The 24866-nt window shown below is 54.8% G+C and overlaps 1 protein-coding gene across 1 annotated transcript; it reads right to left on the bottom strand.

The window, feature by feature from the left end:
* Window positions 1-16362: 16362 nt before the first annotated feature.
* On the bottom strand, window positions 16363-24265 carry LOC149278837 (putative ATP-dependent RNA helicase DDX27). The gene is made up of 21 exons (XM_089501694.1): window positions 24182-24265; window positions 22575-22718; window positions 22148-22207; window positions 21930-22071; window positions 21793-21836; window positions 21591-21674; window positions 21320-21425; window positions 21075-21248; window positions 20831-20981; window positions 20227-20326; window positions 19354-19495; window positions 19034-19187; window positions 18825-18906; window positions 18277-18454; window positions 18053-18159; window positions 17807-17909; window positions 17592-17686; window positions 17388-17505; window positions 17140-17236; window positions 16675-16746; window positions 16363-16445 (listed from the first exon to the last, which is right to left on the bottom strand). The coding sequence occupies exons 1-21, from the start codon at window positions 24263-24265 to the stop codon at window positions 16430-16432; spliced, it is 2253 nt and encodes a 750-aa protein (XP_089357820.1). The 3' UTR covers window positions 16363-16429.
* Window positions 24266-24866: the final 601 nt, after the last annotated feature.

Here is a 24866-nt window from a genome sequence, read left to right as displayed (position 1 = left end):
GACACCGGACACTGGACACCGGACACTCGACACCGGACACTCGACACCGGACACTCGACACCGGACACTCGACACTGGACACTCGACACCGGACACTCGACACTGGACACTCGACACCGGACACTCGACACCGGACACTCGACACTCGACACCGGACACCGGACACTCGACACTCGACACTCGACACCGGACACTCGACACTGGACACTCGACACCGGACACCGGACACTCGACACCGGACACTCGACACTCGACACCGGACACCGGACACTCGACACTCGACACTCGACACCGGACACTCGACACCGGACACCGGACACTCGACACCGGACACTCGACACTGGACACTCGACACCGGACACTCGACACCGGACACTCGACACCGGACACCGGACACTCGACACCGGACACTCGACACCGGACACCGGACACTCGACACCGGACACTGGACACTGGACACCGGACACCGGACACTCGACACCGGACACCGGACACTGGACACTGGACACCGGACACCGGACACTCGACACCGGACACTCGACACCGGACACCGGACACTCGACACCGGACACTGGACACCGGACACCGGACACTCGACACCGGACACTCGACACCGGACACTCGACACTCGACACCGGACACCGGACACTCGACACTCAACACCGGACACTCGACACCGGACACTCGACACCGGACACTCGACACCGGACACTCGACACCGGACACCGGACACTCGACACTCAACACCGGACACTCGACACCGGACACTCGACACCGGACACTCGACACTCGACACTCGACACTCGACACTGGACACCGGACACTCGACACTCGACACTCGACACTCGACACCGGACACTGGACACTCGACACTCGACTATAGACAATGGACACTGGACACCGGACTATAGACAATAGACAATGGACACTGGACTATAGACAATAGACACTGGACACTGGACTATAGACAATGGACACTGGACTATAGACAATAGACACTGGACACTGGACTATAGACAATAGACACTGGACACTGGACTATAGACGACAATGGACAATGGACACTGGACTATAGACAATAGACACTGGACACTGGACTATAGACGACAATGGACAATGGACACTGGACTATAGACAATAGACACTGGACACTGGACTATAGACAATAGACACTGGACACTGGACTATAGACAATAGACAATGGACACTGGACTATAGACAATAGACAATGGACACTGGACTATAGACAATAGACAATGGACACTGGACTATAGACAATAGACAATGGACACTGGACTATAGACAATAGACAATGGACACTGGACTATAGACGACAATGGACACTGGACACCCGACACCCGACACCCGACACCCGACACCCGACACCGGACACCGGACACTCGACACCCGACACCCGACACCGGACACTGGACACCCGAAACCGGACACCCGACACTCGACACTCGACTATAGACAATGGACACTGGACACCGGACTATAGACAATAGACAATAGACAATAGACAATGGACACTGGACACTGGACTATAGACAATGGACAATGGACACTGGACACTGGACACTGGACTATAGACAATAGACAATAGACAATGGACACTGGACACTGGACTATAGACAATAGACAATGGACAATGGACACTGGACTATAGACAATAGACACTGGACACTGGACTATAGACAATGGACACTGGACTATAGACAATGGACACTGGACACTCGACACTCGACACTCGACACCGGACACTGGACACTCGACACCGGACACTGGACACTCGACACCGGACACTGGACACCGGACACTCGACACCGGACACTCGACACCGGACACTCGACACTCGACACTGGACTCTCGACACCGGACACCCGACACTCGACACTCGACACCGGACACTCGACACCGGACACCCGACACTCGACACTCGACACCGGACACTCGACACCGGACACCCGACACTCGACACTCGACACCGGACACTCGACACCGGACACTCGACACTGGACACTCGACACTGGACACTCGACACCGGACACTCGACACCGGACACCGGACACTCGACACCGGACACTCGACACTGGACACTCGACACTGGACACCCGACACTCGACACTCGACACCGGACACTCGACACCGGACACCGGACACTCGACACTCGACACCGGACACTCGACACCGGACACTCGACACCGGACACTCGACACTCGACACCGGACACTCGACACTCGACACTGGACACCCGACACCGGACACCGGACACTCGACACTCGACACTCGACACCGGACACTGGACACTCGACACCGTACACTCGACACTCGACACCGGACACCGGACACTCGACACTGGACACCCGACACCCGACACTCGACACCGGACACCCGACACCGGACACCCGACACTCGACACTGGACACCCGACACCCGACACTCGACACCGGACACCCGACACCGGACACCGGACACTCGACACCCGACACTCGACACTGGACACTCGACACAGGACACTCGACACCGGACACTGGACACTCGACACCGGACACTGGACACTCGACACTGGACACCCGACACCCGACACTCGACACCGGACACCCGACACCGGACACCGGACACCGGACACCGGACACTCGACACCGGACACTCGACACCGGACACTCGACACTGGACACTCGACACCGGACACTCGACACCGGACACTCGACACTCGACACCGGACACTCGACACTCGACACTGGACACCCGACACCGGACACCGGACACTCGACACTCGACACCGGACACTGGACACTCGACACTCGACACCGGACACTGGACACTCGACACCCGACACTCGACACCGGACACTGGACACTCGACACCGTACACTCGACACTCGACACTCGACACCGGACACCGGACACTCGACACTGGACACCCCACACCCGACACTCGACACCGGACACCCGACACCGGACACCCGACACTCGACACCGGACACCCGACACCCGACACTCGACACCGGACACCGGACACTCGACACTGGACACCCGACACCCGACACCCGACACTCGACACCGGACACCGGACACTCGACACCGGACACTCGACACCGGACACTCGACACCGGACACCGGACACTCGACACCGGACACTCGACACCGGACACTCGACACCGGACACTCGACACCGGACACTCGACACCGGACACTCGACACCGGACACCGGACACTCGACACCGGACACCCGACACTCGACACTCGACACCGGACACTCGACACCGGACACCGGACACTCGACACCGGACACTCGACACCGGACACCGGACACTCGACACCGGACACTCGACACCGGACACTCGACACAGGACACTCGACACCGGACACTCGACACCGGACACTCGACACTCGACACCGGACACTCGACACTCGACACCGGACACCGGACACTGGACACTCGACACCGGACACTCGACACCGGACACTCGACACTCGACACCGGACACTCGACACTCGACACCGGACACCGGACACCCGACACCCGACACCGGACACCCGACACCGGACACTCGACACCGGACACTCGACACCGGACACCGGACACCCGACACTCGACACCGGACACCGGACACCGGACACCCGACACTCGACACCGGACACTCGACACTCGACACTGGACACCCGACACCCGACACTCGACACCGGACACCCGACACCGGACACCGGACACCCGACACTCGACACTCGACACCGGACACTCGACACTCGACACTGGACACCCGACACCCGACACTCGACACCGGACACCCGACACCGGACACCGGACACCCGACACCCGACACTCGACACCCGACACCCGACACTCGACACCCGACACCCGACACTCGACACCCGACACCCGACACTCGACACCGGACACCCGACACCGGACACTCGACACCGGACACCCGACACCGGACACCGGACACCCGACACTCGACACCGGACACTCGACACCGTACACTCGACACTCGACACTCGACACCGGACACCGGACACTCGACACTGGACACCCCACACCCGACACTCGACACCGGACACCCGACACCGGACACCCGACACTCGACACCGGACACCCGACACCCGACACTCGACACCCGACACCCGACACTCGACACCGGACACCGGACACTCGACACTGGACACCCGACACCCGACACCCGACACTCGACACCGGACACCGGACACTCGACACCGGACACTCGACACCGGACACTCGACACCGGACACCGGACACTCGACACCGGACACTCGACACCGGACACTCGACACCGGACACTCGACACCGGACACTCGACACCGGACACTCGACACCGGACACCGGACACTCGACACCGGACACCCGACACTCGACACTCGACACCGGACACTCGACACCGGACACCGGACACTCGACACTCGACACCGGACACTCGACACCGGACACCGGACACTCGACACCGGACACTCGACACCGGACACCGGACACTCGACACCGGACACTCGACACCGGACACTCGACACAGGACACTCGACACCGGACACTCGACACCGGACACTCGACACTCGACACCGGACACTCGACACTCGACACCGGACACCGGAGACTGGACACTCGACACCGGACACTCGACACCGGACACTCGACACTCGACACCGGACACTCGACACTCGACACCGGACACCGGACACCCGACACCCGACACCGGACACCCGACACTCGACACCGGACACTCGACACAGGACACTCGACACCGGACACTCGACACCGGACACTCGACACCGGACACCGGACACCCGACACTCGACACCGGACACCGGACACCGGACACCCGACACTCGACACCGGACACTCGACACTCGACACTGGACACCCGACACCCGACACTCGACACCGGACACCCGACACCGGACACCGGACACCCGACACTCGACACTCGACACCGGACACTCGACACTCGACACTGGACACCCGACACCCGACACTCGACACCGGACACCCGACACCGGACACCGGACACCCGACACCCGACACTCGACACCGGACACTCGACACCGGACACTCGACACCCGACACCCGACACTCGACACCGGACACCCGACACCGGACACTCGACACCGGACACCCGACACCGGACACCCGACACTCGACACTCGACACCGGACACCCGACACCGGACACCGGACACCCGACACTCGACACTCGACACTGGACACCCGACACTCGACACCGGACACTCGACACCGGACACTCGACACCCGACACCCGACACTCGACACCGGACACCCGACACCGGACACTCGACACCGGACACCCGACACCGGACACCCGACACTCGACACCGGACACCCGACACCGGACACCGGACACCCGACACTCGACACTCGACACTCGACACTGGACACCCGACACCCGACACTCGACACCGGACACTCGACACCGGACACTCGACACCCGACACCCGACACTCGACACCGGACACTCGACACCGGACACCCGACACCGGACACCCGACACTCGACACCGGACACCCGACACCGGACACCGGACACCCGACACTCGACACTCGACACTCGACACTGGACACCCGACACCCGACACTCGACACCGGACACTCGACACCGGACACTCGACACCCGACACCCGACACTCGACACCGGACACTCGACACCGGACACCCGACACCGGACACCCGACACTCGACACCGGACACCCGACACCGGACACCGGACACCCGACACTCGACACTCGACACTCGACACTGGACACCCGACACCCGACACTCGACACCGGACACCCGACACCCGACACTCGACACCGGACACCCGACACTCGACACCGGACACTCGACACCGGACACTCGACACCCGACACCCGACACTCGACACCGGACACCCGACACCGGACACTCGACACCGGACACCCGACACCGGACACCGGACACCCGACACTCGACACTCGACACTGGACACCCGACACCCGACACTCGACACTCGACACTGGACACCCGACACCCGACACTCGACACCGGACACTCGACACCGGACACTCGACACCCGACACCCGACACTCGACACCGGACACCCGACACCGGACACTCGACACCGGACACCCGACACCGGACACCCGACACTCGACACTCGACACCGGACACCCGACACCGGACACCGGACACCCGACACTCGACACTCGACACTCGACACTCGACACTGGACACCCGACACCCGACACTCGACACCGGACACCCGACACCGGACACCGGACACCCGACACTCGACACCGGACACCCGACACCCGACACTCGACACCGGACACCCGACACTCGACACCGGACACCCGACACCCGACACTCGACACCGGACACCCGACACCGGACACCGGACACTCGACACTGGACACCCGACACCCGACACTCGACACCGGACACCCGACACCGGACACCGGACACCCGACACTCGACACTCGACACCGGACACCCGACACTCGACACCGGACACCCGACACCGGACACCGGACACCCGACACTCGACACCGGACACCCGACACCCGACACTCGACACCGGACACCCGACACTCGACACTCGACACCGGACACCCGACACTCGACACCGGACACCCGACACCCGACACTCGACACCGGACACCCGACACCGGACACCGGACACTCGACACCGGACACCGGACACTCGACACTGGACACCCGACACCCGACACTCGACACCGGACACCCGACACCGGACACCGGACACCCGACACTCGACACTCGACACCGGACACCCGACACTCGACACCGGACACCCGACACCGGACACCGGACACCCGACACTCGACACCGGACACCCGACACCCGACACTCGACACCGGACACCCGACACTCGACACTCGACACCGGACACTCGACACTCGACACTGGACACCCGACACTCGACACTCGACACTGGACACCCGACACCCGACACTCGACACCGGACACCCGACACCGGACACCGGACACCCGACACTCGACACCGGACACTCGACACTCGACACTCGACACTCGACACTCGACACTCGACACCGGACACCCGACACCGGACACCGGACACCCGACACTCGACACCGGACACTCGACACTGGACACCCGACACCCGACACCGGACACCCGACACCCGACACTCGACACCGGACACCCGACACCCGACACCGGACACCCGACACCGGACACCCGACACTCGACACTCGACACTGGACACCCGACACCCGACACTCGACACTGGACACCCGACACCCGACACTCGACACCGGACACTCGACACCGGACACCCGACACCGGACACCGGACACCCGACACTCGACACCGGACACCCGACACCCGACACTCGACACCGGACACCCGACACTCGACACTCGACACCGGACACTCGACACTCGACACTGGACACCCGACACTCGACACTCGACACTGGACACCCGACACCCGACACTCGACACCGGACACCCGACACCCGACACTCGACACCGGACACCCGACACTCGACACTCGACACCGGACACTCGACACTCGACACTGGACACCCGACACTCGACACTCGACACTGGACACCCGACACCCGACACTCGACACCGGACACCCGACACCGGACACCGGACACCCGACACTCGACACCGGACACTCGACACTCGACACTCGACACTCGACACCGGACACCCGACACCGGACACCGGACACCCGACACTCGACACCGGACACTCGACACTGGACACCCGACACCCGACACCGGACACCCGACACCCGACACTCGACACCGGACACCCGACACCCGACACCGGACACCCGACACCGGACACCCGACACTCGACACTCGACACTGGACACCCGACACCCGACACTCGACACTGGACACCCGACACCCGACACCCGACACTCGACACTCGACACCGGACACCCGACACCCGACACTCGACACTCGACACTCGACACTGGACACCGGACACCCGACACCCGACACTCGACACCCGACACCCGACACTCGACACTCGACACCGGACACCCGACACCGGACACCCGACACCGGACACCGGACACCCGACACTCGACACTCGACACTCGACACTGGACACCCGACACCCGACACCCGACACTCGACACTCGACACCGGACACCCGACACCCGACACTCGACACTGGACACCCGACACCGGACACCGGACACCCGACACCCGACACTCGACACTCGACACCGGACACCGGACACCCGACACCCGACACTCGACACTCGACACTGGACACCCGACACCCGACACCCGACACTCGACACCGGACACCCGACACCGGACACCGGACACCCGACACCCGACACTCGACACCGGACACCCGACACCCGACACTCGACACTCGACACTGGACACCCGACACCCGACACTCGACACTCGACACTGGACACCGGACACCCGACACTCGACACTCGACACTGGACACCCGACACTCGACACTCGACACTCGACACTGGACACCCGACACCCGACACTCGACACCGGACACCCGACACCGGACACCGGACACCGGACACCCGACACTCGACACTCGACACTGGACACCCGACACTCGACACTCGACACTCGACACTGGACACCCGACACCCGACACTCGACACCGGACACCCGACACCGGACACCGGACACCGGACACCCGACACCGGACACCGGACACCCGACACTCGACACTCGACACCGGACACCCGACACCGGACACCGGACACCCGACACCCGACACTCGACACCCGACACTCGACACCGGACACCGGACACCCGACACCGGACACCGGACACGCGACACTCGACACTCGACACTCGACACCGGACACCCGACACCGGACACCGGACACCCGACACCCGACACTCGACACCCGACACTCGACACCGGACACCGGACACCCGACACCGGACACCGGACACCCGACACTCGACACTCGACACTCGACACTGGACACCCGACACCCGACACTCGACACTCGACACTCGACACTGGACACCCGACACCCGACACTCGACACCGGACACCCGACACCGGACACCGGACACCCGACACCCGACACTCGACACTCGACACTCGACACCCGACACCCGACACTCGACACTCGACACCGGACACCCGACACCCGACACTCGACACCGGACACCCGACACTCGACACTCGACACTCGACACTCGACACCGGACACCCGACACCGGACACCCGACACCCGACACTCGACACTCGACACCGGACACCCGACACTCGACACTCGACACTGGACACCCGACACTCGACACTCGACACTGGACACCCGACACCCGACACTCGACACTCGACACTGGACACCCGACACTCGACACTCGACACTGGACACCCGACACCCGACACTCGACACCGGACACCCGACACCGGACACCGGACACCCGACACTCGACACTCGACACTCGACACCCGACACCCGACACTCGACACTCGACACCGGACACCCGACACCGGACACTCGACACCCGACACCGGACACCGGACACCCGACACTCGACACCGGACACTCGACACTCGACACTGGACACCCGACACCCGACACTCGACACCGGACACCCGACACCGGACACCGGACACCCGACACTCGACACTCGACACTGGACACCCGACACCCGACACTCGACACCGGACACCCGACACCGGACACCGGACACCCGACACTCGACACTCGACACTGGACACCCGACACCCGACACTCGACACCGGACACCGGACACCCGACACTCGACACCGGACACCCGACACTCGACACTCGACACTCGACACCCGACACCCGACACTCGACACCGGACACCCGACACCGGACACCGGACACCCGACACTCGACACTCGACACTGGACACCCGACACCCGACACTCGACACCGGACACCGGACACCCGACACTCGACACCGGACACCCGACACTCGACACTCGACACTCGACACTGGACACCCGACACCGGACACCCGACACCCGACACTCGACACTCGACACTGGACACCCGACACTCGACACCGGACACCCGACACCGGACACCGGACACCCGACACTCGACACCGGACACCCGACACTCGACACTCGACACTGGACACCCGACACTCGACACTCGACACTGGACACCCGACACCCGACACTCGACACTCGACACTGGACACCCGACACTCGACACTCGACACTGGACACCCGACACCCGACACTCGACACTCGACACTGGACACCCGACACCGGACACCCGACACCCGACACTCGACACTCGACACTGGACACCCGACACTCGACACCGGACACCCGACACCGGACACCGGACACCCGACACTCGACACCGGACACCCGACACTCGACACTCGACACTGGACACCCGACACTCGACACTCGACACTCGACACTGGACACCCGACACTCGACACTCGACACTGGACACCCGACACCCGACACTCGACACTCGACACTGGACACCCGACACCCGACACTCGACACTCGACACTGGACACCCGACACCCGACACTCGACACTCGACACCGGACACCCGACACCGGACACTCGACACCGGACACCCGACACCGGACACCGGACACCCGACACTCGACACCGGACACTCGACACTCGACACCCGACACCGGACACCCGACACTCGACACTCGACACTGGACACCCGACACCCGACACTCGACACCGGACACCCGACACCGGACACCGGACACCCGACACTCGACACCGGACACCCGACACTCGACACTCGACACTGGACACCCGACACTCGACACCGGACACCGGACACCGGACACCCGACACTCGACACCGGACACTCGACACTCGACACTCGACACTGGACACCCGACACTCGACACCGGACACCGGACACCGGACACCCGACACTCGACACCGGACACCCGACACTCGACACTCGACACTCGACACCCGACACTCGACACCGGACACCGGACACCGGACACCCGACACTCGACACCGGACACTCGACACTCGACACTGGACACCCGACACCCGACACCGGACACTCGACACCCGACACTCGACACCGGACACCGGACACCGGACACCCGACACTCGACACCGGACACTCGACACTCGACACTGGACACCCGACACCCGACACCGGACACTCGACACCGGACACTCGACACAGGACACTCGACACAGGACACTCGACACTCGACACCGGACACCGGACACTCGACACCGGACACTCGACACCCGACACCCGACACCCGACACCCGACACTCGACACTCGACACTGGACACTGGACACTCGACACTCGACACTCGACACTCGACACTCGACACTCGACACTCGACACTCGACACTGGACACTCGACACTCGACACTCGACACCCGACACCCGACACTCGAGACTCGAGACTCGACACTGGACACTCGACACCCGACACCGGACACTCGACACCGGACACTCGACACAGGACACTCGACACAGGACACTCGACACTCGACACCGGACACCGGACACTCGACACCGGACACTCGACACCCGACACCCGACACCCGACACTCGACACTCGACACTCGACACTGGACACTCGACACTCGACACTCGACACTCGACACTCGACACTCGACACTCGACACTCGACACTGGACACTCGACACTCGACACTCGACACCCGACACCCGACACTCGAGACTCGAGACTCGACACTGGACACTCGACACTCGACACTCGACACCCGACACCCGACACCGGACACCGGACACCGGACACACGACACTCGACACGACAATGGACAATGGACTATAGACAATAGACAATGGACAATGGACACTGGACTATAGACAATGGACACTGGACTATAGACAATAGACAATGGACAATGGACACTGGACTATAGACAATAGACAATGGACAATGGACACTGGACTATAGACAATGGACACTGGACTATAGACACTGGACACTGGACTTTAGACACTGGACTTTAGACAATGGACACTGGACTATAGACAATAGACACTGGACACTGGACTATAGACAATAGACACTGGACAATAGACACTGGACAATAGACACTGGACAATAGACACTGGACAATGGACACTGGACTATAGACAATAGACACTGGACAATAGACACTGGACTATAGACAATGGACACTGGACACTGGACTATAGACACTGGACAATAGACAATAGACAATAGACAATAGACACTGGACAATAGACACTGGACTATAGACAATAGACAATGGACAATGGACACTGGACTATAGACAATGGACACTGGACTATAGACAATGGACTATAGACAATAGACAATGGACTATAGACAATGGACAATAGACAATGGACACTGGACTATAGACAATGGACACTGGACTATAGACAATGGACACTGGACTATAGACAATATACAATGGAAACTGGACTATAGACAATGGACAATGGACACTGGACTATAGACAATGGACAATAGACAATAGACAATGGACACTGGACACTGGACTATAGACAATGGACACTGGACACTGGACTATAGACAATGGAAAATGGACACTGGACTATAGACAATAGACTATAGACACTGGACTATAGACAATAGACACTGGACTATAGACAATAGACAGTGGACACTGGACTATGGACAATAGACAGTGGACACTGGACTATGGACAATAGACAGTGGACACTGGACTATGGACACTGGACACTGGACTATAGACAATGGACAATGGACTATAGACAATAGACACTGGACAATGGACAATAGACACTGGACACTGGAGTATAGACAATAGACACTGGACTATAGCCAATGGACAATGGACACTGGACTATAGCCAATGGACAATGGACACTGGGCTATAGACAATGGACACTGGACTAAAGACAATGGACACTGGACTATAGACAATGGACACTCGACACTGGACACTCGACACTGGACACTCGACACTCGACACTGGACACTCGACACTCGACACTCGACACTCGACACTGGACACTGGACACTCGACACTGGACACTGGACACTCGACACTCGACACTGGGCACTGGATACTGGACACTGGATACTCGACACTCGACACTGGGCACTCGACACTCGACACTGGACACTCGACACTGGACACTCGACACTGGACACTCGACACTGGACACTCGACACTGGACACTCGACACTGGACACTCGACACTGGACACTCGACACTCGACACTGGACACTCGACACTGGACACTGGGCACTGGGCACTGGACACTGGACACTCGACACTGGACACTGGACACTGGACACTGGGCACTCGACACTGGATACTGGACACTGGATACTCGACACTCGACACTGGGCACTCGACACTCGACACTCGACACTGGACACTCGACACTGGGCACTCGACACTGGGCACTCGACACTGGGCACTGGACACTGGACACTGGACACTGGGCACTCGACACTCGACACTCGACACTCGACACTGGGCACTCGACACTGGACACTCGACACTGGACACTGGACACTGGACACTGGGCACTGGACACTGGATACTGGACACTGGACACTGGATACTCGACACTCGACACTGGGCACTCGACACTCGACACTGGACACTCGACACTCGACACTGGACACTCGACACTCGACACTGGACACTCGACACTGGACACTCGACACTGGACACTCGACACTGGACACTCGACACTCGACACTGGACACTCGACACTGGACACTGGGCACTGGGCACTGGACACTGGACACTGGACACTCGACACTGGACACTCGACACTGGACACTGGGCACTCGACACTGGATACTGGACACTGGATACTCGACACTCGACACTGGGCACTCGACACTCGACACTCGACACTGGACACTCGACACTGGACACTCGACACTGGGCACTCGACACTGGGCACTGGACACTGGACACTGGACACTGGGCACTCGACACTCGACACTGGGCACTCGACACTGGACACTCGACACTGGACACTGGACACTGGACACTCGACACTGGGCACTGGGCACTCGACACTGGATACTGGACACTGGACACTGGATACTCGACACTCGACACTGGGCACTCGACACTCGACACTGGACACTCGACACTCGACACTGGACACTCGACGCTGGACACTCGACACTGGACACTCGACACTCGACGCTGGACGCTCGACACTGGACACTCGACACACGACACACGACACTGGGCACTCGACACTCGACACTGGACACTCGACACTGGACAGTCGACACTGGACACTCGACACTGGACACTCGACACTGGACGCTCGACACTGGACACTCGACGCTGGACGCTCGACACTCGACACTCGACACTCGACACTGGGCACTGGGCACTGGGCACTGGACACTGGACACTGGGCACACGACACTCGACACTGGACACTCGACACTCGACACTCGACACTCGACACTCGACACTCGACACACGACACTGGGCACTCGACACTCGACACTGGACACTCGACACTGGACAGTCGACACTCGACACTCGACACTGGGCACTGGGCACTGGGCACTGGACACTGGACACTGGGCACACGACACTCGACACTGGACACTGGACACTCGACGCTGGACGCTCGACACTCGACACTCGACACTGGGCACTGGGCACTGGGCACTGGACACTGGGCACTCGACACTCGACACTCGACACTCGACACTCGACACTCGACACTCGACACTCGACACTCGACACTCGACACACGACGCTCGACGCTCGACGCTGGACGCTGGACACTCGGCACTGGGCACTGGGCACTCGACACTCGACACTCGACACTCGACACTCGACACTCGACACTCGACACTCGGCACTGGGCACTGGACACTGGACACTGGGCACACGACACTCGACACTCGACACTCGACACTGGACACTGGACACTGGACACTCGACACTCGACACTCGACACTCGACACTCGACACTCGACACACGACACTCGACACTCGACACACGACACACGACACTCGACACTCGACACTCGACACCCGACACCCGACACCCGACACCCGACACCGGACACACGACGCTGGACGCTCGACACTCGACACTCGACACACGACACTCGACACTCGACACTCGACACACGACACTCGACACTCGACACTCGACACCCGACACCCGACACCCGACACCCGACACCCGACACCCGACACCGGACACACGACGCTGGACGCTCGACACTCGACACTCGACACTCGACACTCGACACTCGACACTCGACACACGACACTCGACACTCGACACTCGACACCCGACACCCGACACCCGACACCCGACACCGGACACACGACGCTGGACGCTCGACACTCGACACTCGACACTCGACACTGGACACTCGACACTCGACACTCGACACTCGACACTCGACACTCGACACTCGACACTCGACATTGGGCACTCGACATTCGACATTGGGCACTCGACATTCGACACTGGACACTCGACACTGGACACTGGGCACTCGACATTCGACACTGGGCACTCGACACTGGGCACTCGACACTCGACACTGGGCACACGACACTGGGCACTCGACACTGGGCACTCGACACTGGGCACTCGACACTGGGCACTCGACACTGGGCACTCGACACCGGACGCTGGACACTCGACATTCGACATTCAACACTCGACACCGGGCACTCGACACTGGGCACTCGACATTCGACACTCGACACCGGACGCTGGACATTCGACACTCGACACCGGACACTCGACACCGGACGCTGGACACTCGACGCTCGACACCGGACGCTCGACACTCGACACTGGGCACTCGACACTGGGCACTCGACACCGGGCACTCGACACCGGGCACTCGACACCGGGCACTCGACACCGGGCACTCGACACTGGGCACTCGACATTCGACGCTCGACACCGGACGCTGGACACTCGACACTCGACACTGGGCACTCGACACAGGGCACTCGACACTGGGCACTCGACACCGGGCAGACGACGCTGGACACTGCGCGCTGGACACTGCGCGCTGGACACTGCGCGCTGGACACTGCGCGCTGGACACTGCGCGCTGGACACTGCGCGCTGGACACTGCGCGCTGGACACTGCGCGCTGGACACTGCGCGCTGGACACTGCGCGCTGGACACTAGACACCCTGGACACTAGACACCCTGGACACTAGACACCCTGGACACTAGACACCCTGGACACTAGACACCCTGGACACTAGACACCCTGGACACCTGAAGTAACAAAAACATTTCTTTATTGGTTGATATTTAAAAGGATCATTCTGAAAATTAGCATGGAATTGTCAATCGTCAGACACATGGAAGATGAATGGTATGTTATTCTGGTGTCTGTGCTGCCAACAGTTGTAAATGCAGGTGATGGAGCTCTCCTCTAGCTTAGCGTTCTCTTGTTTCAGTGAACTCCTCACTTCCTCCGATACCTGTTAAAATAAAAAAATACAAAGTTGCTTTGTTTGTCTTGCCAATACGTATTGTTGCCTCTGCCTTTCATTTACTCAAGGTCTTTTTAAGAATATTGGTGCGGTGAGGCTGCTTCAACTTATACCATTAGGAATCCTACCTACAATCTACTTGTAGTGGAAGTTGCTTACTGACAAAAGCTGGGTGTGTTATGTGTATATTCTGCTTGAGAAAACCCCCAATACAGACCGTGATTTGGACTTGAAGTTGCTGCCTTTCCTCCTCTGAATTCCCAATCTCTTCTTGTCCTCAAATGAAGGTCTGGAACAAATAAAACACATTTTTAAAACAGATAGATAGATACATGCATCTTGTAATCCAGGCCAACTTGTTTAACCAGAGGCTGAATAGGGGGAAGTAGGTGAAATAGGACTACATAAACATACTGTCACTTCCCAATATATTCACCATGTAATATTTATTACCTGTGCATGCAAAGAATTCACACCAATATGGGTAATAGAGAGATGATGATGATGATAGATAAATCACCCATCACGATACTAGATTATTGTTTCAAGTGTGTACTAGATAGATATATCTACAGACTTCTACAGACTTCACACAAGCTTCATTGGTGCCTCATGTAGATTTAGGCAAGGACTTATTGACCTGAAAACAATTATTAGACACATTTCTTGGGATAAAACATACCCTGCACGGTACTGTTTCAGAGCTTTGTTGCTTGTGTTCGTTAATTCCTCATCAAACACTGTGTTCTTCTTCTGCTTCTTGGGTTTCGCTTTCAATGCTGGAAGAAAACAGATTTGTTTGTTAGGAAAGGGATTGCCATTGTTGTTGAGATCGCTACTCGCTCTTCTTCCCTTGCACAAAGCCCCAACACGCTTTGTCTCCGGCAAGATTTATTATACTAGGTGTTGTCTCGATTCAGTAGAAGATACCTGAGGGATCTTCATCAGCAGGTACCGCCCGAGCTCTCTTGGGTTTGCGATCTCTCTTGGCCACGCGTTCTGCATACATTTGAGCTTTCAGCACCTCAAACTGTGAGCGCTCATCGGGCTGCAAAGGGGGCATGGAAGTCACAGAGCTGAGTATGTGAACATCTGGCCAACCCAAAGCGACACGGCTAACAAAACACAACTTACAGTCATCTCGCCTTTTTTCTTCGCGTCCGCCAGGAACTTTTTACGTTTCTTCTTTCCTCTTAAAGCCAAATCAAATTCTTGAAGGGCATGTGATACTATGCATAGAAAATAAGCAAATGTGTTGGTTTGTTACACGTGCTTAGGACTAAATTGTTGGCGCTACATGAATAAAAGATGATAAATAATAAAGACCTCCGGCATCAACACATCCTTACATTTTTCCTTCTTTCGCTCTTCCTTGCTTTGGAACCATGTTCTTGGCATGTGTTGCTCTTCAGGCCCTCCTTCTGGTTGGAGTTTTTTCTTGGCAACACTGATCTGGGGGTTGCGTGAAGAGTAATTAGACAAAAAACAACAGTGGAGTAAAAACCGCAAGTTGCAACACATGGGGCGTTCGGCAAATAATTCACAACAATTTTGGGTGCCAAAACATTGCTTTAAAGTCAAGTTTAAGAGCCCACCTGGGCCTCGGATTTCTGCATTTCCCTTTCTTCCTTCTCCAGCTGTAGCACGGCATAAATCTCCTTTTCCAACTTTATAATCTTGTCTCGGAACTTGGAAATCACATCTGAGGAGGCGAAGGAGAAGTCAAACAAACGCACAATTACAATAATTTGCATTGAAATCGGTACAACCCGCAATCCCGTCAATTCATCAGCCGCCAAGGAATATTAACGCCTCTCACCTTGGGGAATAACTCTGGCCTTCACAGGGGCTTGTGCTTTTTTCACTATATCTTTTAGCATCTTCCGCTCTTCTTCCCCCACCAGGGACACCGAACGTCCTGCTTTGCCAGCACGCGCTGTTCGACCCACCCTGTGCACGTAATGCTTGACTGTTCCAGGCATAGTTAGGTTTATGACCTACAAGACACACGTTTCTCAGATTGACCGCAGAATCACGCAATACTTGTGCGTCATTTTACCGTAATCATGAACACCGGATGCGACGGCACAATACACCACACGGTATCCAGAGAAAAAGACGACCGAAAACCGCCTAGCTTTTATAATAAACTTCACCAGTGGCCCTAATCAATTGCATTATGAAAAGGTGGGATGTTGGTGGATCGCATTCATACAAAAAAATTACAATACAATAAAAAAACCCGCGCTTTTGCTGGGTTGGAGAACATATACACACAGGCCTACAAGTTTCTGTCCGCCATTTGTTAACCGGGCCATGCTTGATTTATTTTACCCTCCGATAACACCATTCCAGGCCTCTGCTCACCGTTTTCACCCCATGTATGTCCAGCCCTCGAGCCGCCACATCTGTGGCTACCAGTATATCAATCTGCTCATCTTTGAAGCGTCTAGAAACATAACAAACAAAAGTGATTAGATTGGATGCCGCGGGGGGAAAGGACAGAGTTGGAGAAATGCATGACATACTGGGGATGGGGCTGCATTGTGTCAAGGGGAGACAATTGTAGACTCTACCTTAGAGCCTCTAATCTCTGTGTCTGCGAGAGGTTTCCATGGAGCTCCCCAACTCCAAGACCCATTAAACCCAGGAGGATATGCATGCGATGCGCCTGCTTTTTGGTCTGAGTGAAAAGCATCACATGATCGTGGAACGTACGTGTGAGGAGGGCTGGAAAAAAGAATAAAAGTTTGATGAGAGCCGATGACCACTGCCGTGCAGAATTCAAGCAGAATAATATAATAGTTGCACAGATCTGTCCAACCCCCCCCCCCCAGGAACCCCCCTCTATGGGGAGAGCTCCCCTTTACTTAGTACAAACGTCCTTTGCACGCACCACAAACAACGGCTTCACGATCACCCTCGCGATTTGGTCGAATACGGACAAACTCTTGACGCAAGAATGGAGCTACGTCTGTGTTACTGTTCACAAAGATACGCACTGGATTGCGAAGAGAAACAGAAGCCAGATCTTGAACCTGGAAGACGGGTACAAAACAAATACAACACATTTTTTCATCCATCTCACAATATACCATCTCTATTATTCTTAGTTACCCCAGAAATGTATGAGTGAATATGCAGCATATTGTGAATTAAATCATCACAGAACATTCTTATAGCAACATTTGGGGGGGGGGGGGGGTCAGCTATTTTAGGGTCAGACCAATAAAAAAATCACACAGCTATAGGGTCTGGTGTATACTTTTTAGGGGTCTGCATCGGCTGTAAACATCTGCATAGTACATGTATACCATGCAGAAGAAGCCTGAAGTACTTAAATGCATGTTTCATCTATACACAGTGCTTTGAGTTATACTGTTTTGGGGTAGGTTTAGATACACCCCCCCGGGTACCAATGCAAAGGGATCTCGCTGGTATGAGATGCCCCTCGTATTACTCATCAACAAACAGAAGCCAGATCTTGAACCTGTAAGACGGGAATAAAACAAATACAATACATATTTTTTCATCCACCTCACAATATACCATCTCGATTATTCTGGTGGTTTAAGGAAAGCAAGTTAGAAATACTTAGAAGGCTGGATGAGTTTGGTTTGGTTCCTGGCACACCACCTTACCAATTAACCTTTTGGCTGTTTCTACAATTCACTCGTTGCTCATCCCATAAAACGTGCATGCTTTGCGTTTCATGCGACTTGTATTTCTAAAATGACCTCATAAATATAACGTGGAAGGTAAACGTTACCTCTTCAGACATGGTAGCAGAGAATAGCAGTGTCTGTCTTTGATGGGAACAAAGTCTGATAATCTCCTTCATTTGTTCTTCAAAATACTCATCTAGCATCCTACAGAGAAGCAGAGGAACAAAGCAACAAAGAGTTAAGAAATGTTTCCACTGCCCAACAAAAACATCTTCAAAAGAATCTCACTTTGTATTCTAATACAGTGAAATCCGGAGTGTATGATACATGTATATTTAACTTTTAGAAAAAATAACGATGATTTGCCCAATCAATGTTCTTGGAAACATTTGCGTCACACGCACCCACTCCAAGTATCCTTTTTAAGTGAGCTCATTGTGAGAATTACCCTCACACAGATGGATGTAGTAAAGCTATTAATATATCGTTATTAGCTGTATTTCATGCAATATATACAGTGTAGAATGTGCTGTAGCGTAGGCAGCACCTTTTGGGAGAAATGAAATGCTTTGGAATGGAAAGAAAACCCTATCCTGCTAGTCTCCCGTCAGTTGTGCCGTTCACCTACGCACAACCAAGCAAAACAGATTAACAAAAATGCATAACGATTAGTTCTAAACAGAGAAGCTTTCGGGGCATGTTCATCACCTGTCTGCTTCATCAAGAATCAGCACTTCAATAGAATTAAGGCTGAATGAGGGGCAGTTGTGCAGATGGTCAATGAGTCGTCCCGGTGTGGCAATGAGGACATCGGGACCGGAGCGCAAAGCAGCCTCCTGTGTTTTTACATCAAGACCCCCTGAAAGAAATTACAAGACATGTGGTGTTTCTTTATGTATGATCATTCAATTCACACCTGCCATTGTGCAAATTTAGACAAGATCCTACTTACCTACGGCCAGGCAGGTCGTGATCTCCGTGAACTGGGCCAGCTGTCTGGTCACTGCATGTACCTGTATGCCAAGCTCACGTGTTGGAACAAGAGCCAGTACACGGGTCACCGGAGCTTCCCGTGGCTTGTAGATTAGACGCTCAAGAACAGGAAGCATAAATGCAGCAGTTTTACCTAGGAGACAAAACTTCATGTAGTTGTTTGCAAGTACACGCTATAAATCACAAGTCGGACCTTCTTCTTACCGGTTCCCGTGGCAGCGCAAGCACAGATGTCCTTTCCCAGTAATCCGACAGGAATGCAAGCCTTCTGGATGGGGGTAGGCTGTTGAAAACTCAGAGCAGCGATTGCCTGTAAAAGAGAATGTTTGGGAGTTATAATGTACAATGCTCAAAGGGATATATAGAGGGATAATGGAAGTTACTACCTGTCCCTTTTCTGCAGACAAAAAAGGAAAAATCAGGAGTAAGCAACGGTTATAACGCAAACATAAATTGGACTGTTTTCCAAAAGTACCTTAAGCAGTGGTCTGGAAAGGTTCATATCCTGAAATGTCAAGCTCTCATCAAACTGAGAAGCATCCTCAAAAAAACCAGAGCCCTACCAAACAAGAAAATAAATGTCAGGTCTTTAGGCGCTATCTAGGCAGACAGTTCTTCAAAAGACAATGAAGACCACAAATACAAACGGCACGCACAAAATGCGTATGTGGTCATACCGGAGGTACTTTCTTTCTTTTCTTCTCTTTGACTCTTAAAGTATCTGGAATTACAGAATATTTGAATTGGGGATCAAATGGACTTTAAGAGTAAAAGCAGATAGCAAGACAGAAGACATCAAGGTGACTATAATTACCAGCTTTTGTTAGCACACTTTCTTCTTCAGATGAAAACTCTTCCTCACTTTCCTCTTCTTCTTGACCGTCTTCCTCTTCATCCTCCTCACTCTTCACGTCAGTACTCTCCTCCGCTGGCTTTGACTCCTTTTCTGCCTTTTCCTATTGGAACACATACTTTCTAAGCTCAAAGTTGGTAGGCTGTGGTCTTGCAGAAGACCATGTACATTGTACAAACCTGAATTTTCCTCTTCTTTCTCACAGTCTCAATTTTCTCATCCAGACTGGTGGCCACTCTCTGGAGAGCAAACAAAATTACAGTTACAAGAATCAAGACTAACTGATAAAGATCCTTTAATATTATCCCTGTCATATTCACAGACAGACTACATAAAAAAAAATGTTTGGAATTTTTATTTCCGGGTGATCTCTTAAAATAATCACCTGGATTACATAAATTCACAGCCAAATATGCGAGTACATAAATTCACAGCCTAATTGACTTCTGTAACACTTTAAGCATAACGCTTGTTAACATCATCGGTTTGGCAAATTTCCCAGGTTGGGTGAATTTCCCAGGATGAGTTGGTTGAGATAAAATATAGTATTATGGTACGTAGGAGACCCAGATGGCTCTAATCCCATCCTTCAAATACCCTCCTCACCTTTTTCAGCTGCTCCATGACATCCGCCATTACCCAGCTGTCATCGGCTTGACCATCTCGCTCTCCAAAAACAAAGTCGGCGTTGAAATCACCTTTGCGTCCAGCAAGCTTCTGCTTCTTTTTACCCAAGACGATTTGTTGTTCCTTCAATAAAGAAATCACAGTATCACACAATGAGGGGGGAAACCAAGCTTGTTCTTTAGTCATGTACAACTGCTTCAACCTTCAACTCTTCCAAACACAGGCAGACAATTCCACAGGCCGATCAACTCGCTTACTGAGCCTTTGACACCAAGATGGGCAAAAGGGACAACTATCCTAACAGTGCTTATCACATAAACAACAATTAGACTTAAAAAACATTAAAAAGAGCAACCCGAAGCCAGTATTGCTTGGCTCTGTGTATGCAGAACTTTGGCTTATTAAATTCTATGTTTTAATAGTTAACCAGCTTTCCAGTCTGATAACTTCAACAATAAAATCTGCAACCTCAAGTTACGTCAAGACTGGTACTTTTCTATGATTTCTACGTGAAAAGTATAAGACAGACAAGGAATTCCCAAAAATCTGAGGATTATGTTTACTCCGTCATGCTGAAGACGCCCCTGTTGTTAATGAAGATTCCTAACAGGATTTACAAAAAATCCAAAATGACTATCCGCCTTGGTCATCTTGGCAAATCACGCTGAAGACTTAACACTACTAGGCGTGCATGTACGAAATTTTTTTAATCTGGTTGATATTATTCAATACTTATATTTTTAACTTAATAAATACTAATGGACGTTTGTCGCTACGTATTGCTGTACAGTAACCGTCCCACCGTGTGGACCAAATAAATTCTAGGAGCCTAACTTCCCATTACGGTAAATGCCGCTGTACTCTTCATTTTATTGTCGTGGACCAAATTTAGAGAACATTATCATTAGCCATTTTTTAAACATAAGCCACAGCTTGAGAAATGCAGAGATTGGCGCTACCTTATAAGGCATTCCAGCAGCTTCTGAGGGACTCCATTGGCCTGTGCCAGGTGGTGTAGGTTATAACTCAATGATCCGCATGTATCGGTAGACATACACACAGTATAAAACCCAACACGTATGGATACAGCCGCAGTCATCTTTCCAGAAAAAGTGCCAGTTTCTTAAACCATTACATAGGAAAAACCCATCTGAAGAACAATAACTTAGTTACCCGAGGAACATATGACTATGAATATGCAGCATATTGGGAATGAAATCATCACAGACCACTCTTATGGCAGCAGTTTTGGGGTCAGCTATTTTAGGGTCAGACCAATAAAAAAACCAGACAGCTATAGGTCCTGCATCAGCTGTAAACATCTGCATAGTGCGTGTAAGCCATGCAGAAGAAGCCCGAAGTGCTTTATTTAAATGCACGGCTGATCTATACACAGTGCTTTAAGCTATACTGTTTTGGGGTTGGTTTATATACACCCCGGGTATTCTAAGGGGCCCAATGCAAAGGGATCTTGTTGGTATGAAATGCCCCTCGTATTACTCATCTGCAAGGAACTACTGCCAGTGTCACCGGAGCCCCAAGAGCACACACTCCACTCCCGGGATATAAATGCCCCTCCGTGTTACCTCCTCCTCGTCATCAGACTCCGGCTCCTCCGGGACCTCCTCGTCATCCTGAATAGTGCCAATCAGGTCCAAATCAGACAGCATTTTGCAATAAATCTCCAGAGGTTAACGCCGAATCCTGGCTCCTTCTAGATATAACGGATATCGGCGTCCTTATCAGTGAGGTGACGGCTCTGCGAGCTATTGTCACGCGTGTAATATCTACAGCTGTTCGCCGCTTAGCTGGGGCATTTTATCAGTCACTTTTTCCTCCACACGGTTACTTTTGCACAGTTCACACGTGCGACCTAGTTCTTCCGCCACAACCCGGAACTGCTTTGCGACTCAACCCGGAAGTCTGGGTGTGCAGTGGTGTAACCGTGTAAACTGCCCGCTGCTTCAAGAGTATTATTGAATTAAACTGATAGGTAGATATCAGTCAGATACATTGTATCTACCGAACAGCTGAAAACATAAACAATGATTAAAATATATCCATAATTCGTAAAATGTTACCATTTTAGTATGTTTTCCTAGTAGGTCTTCATTTATTATTGTTATTATTATATTAGTAACAATAATTAAACGAGAGGTTGGAGATCTCTAATATCTCGAATACTATAGGGGTGCTAACTGTATGTATTCATATCCTCCAACATCTAGGTGACCCCAGCAGGATACCTGCATTGGCTGAAGTGGGCTTGCC

The sequence above is a fragment of the Sceloporus occidentalis genome, unplaced genomic scaffold (genome assembly GCF_023333645.1).
Source record: "Sceloporus occidentalis isolate IW3139 unplaced genomic scaffold, rSceOcc1.0.p SCAF_179, whole genome shotgun sequence".
Classification (NCBI taxonomy): domain Eukaryota; kingdom Metazoa; phylum Chordata; class Lepidosauria; order Squamata; family Phrynosomatidae; genus Sceloporus; species Sceloporus occidentalis.
This window is presented reverse-complemented; position numbering and strand designations above follow the sequence as displayed.

Excerpts from the sequence above, each read along its gene's own strand:
- LOC149278837 (XM_089501694.1), bottom strand. The coding sequence starts at position 24,265 with ATGCTGTCTGATTTGGACCTGATTGGCACTATTCAGGATGACGAGGAG. Across the intron at positions 22,208-22,574 it reads TCATGGAGCAGCTGAAAAAG|AGAGTGGCCACCAGTCTGGA; the intron begins GTGAGGAGGGTA and ends TTTGCTCTCCAG. Across the intron at positions 17,687-17,806 it reads AGAGCGAAAGAAGGAAAAAT|TATCACATGCCCTTCAAGAA; the intron begins GTAAGGATGTGT and ends TTCTATGCATAG.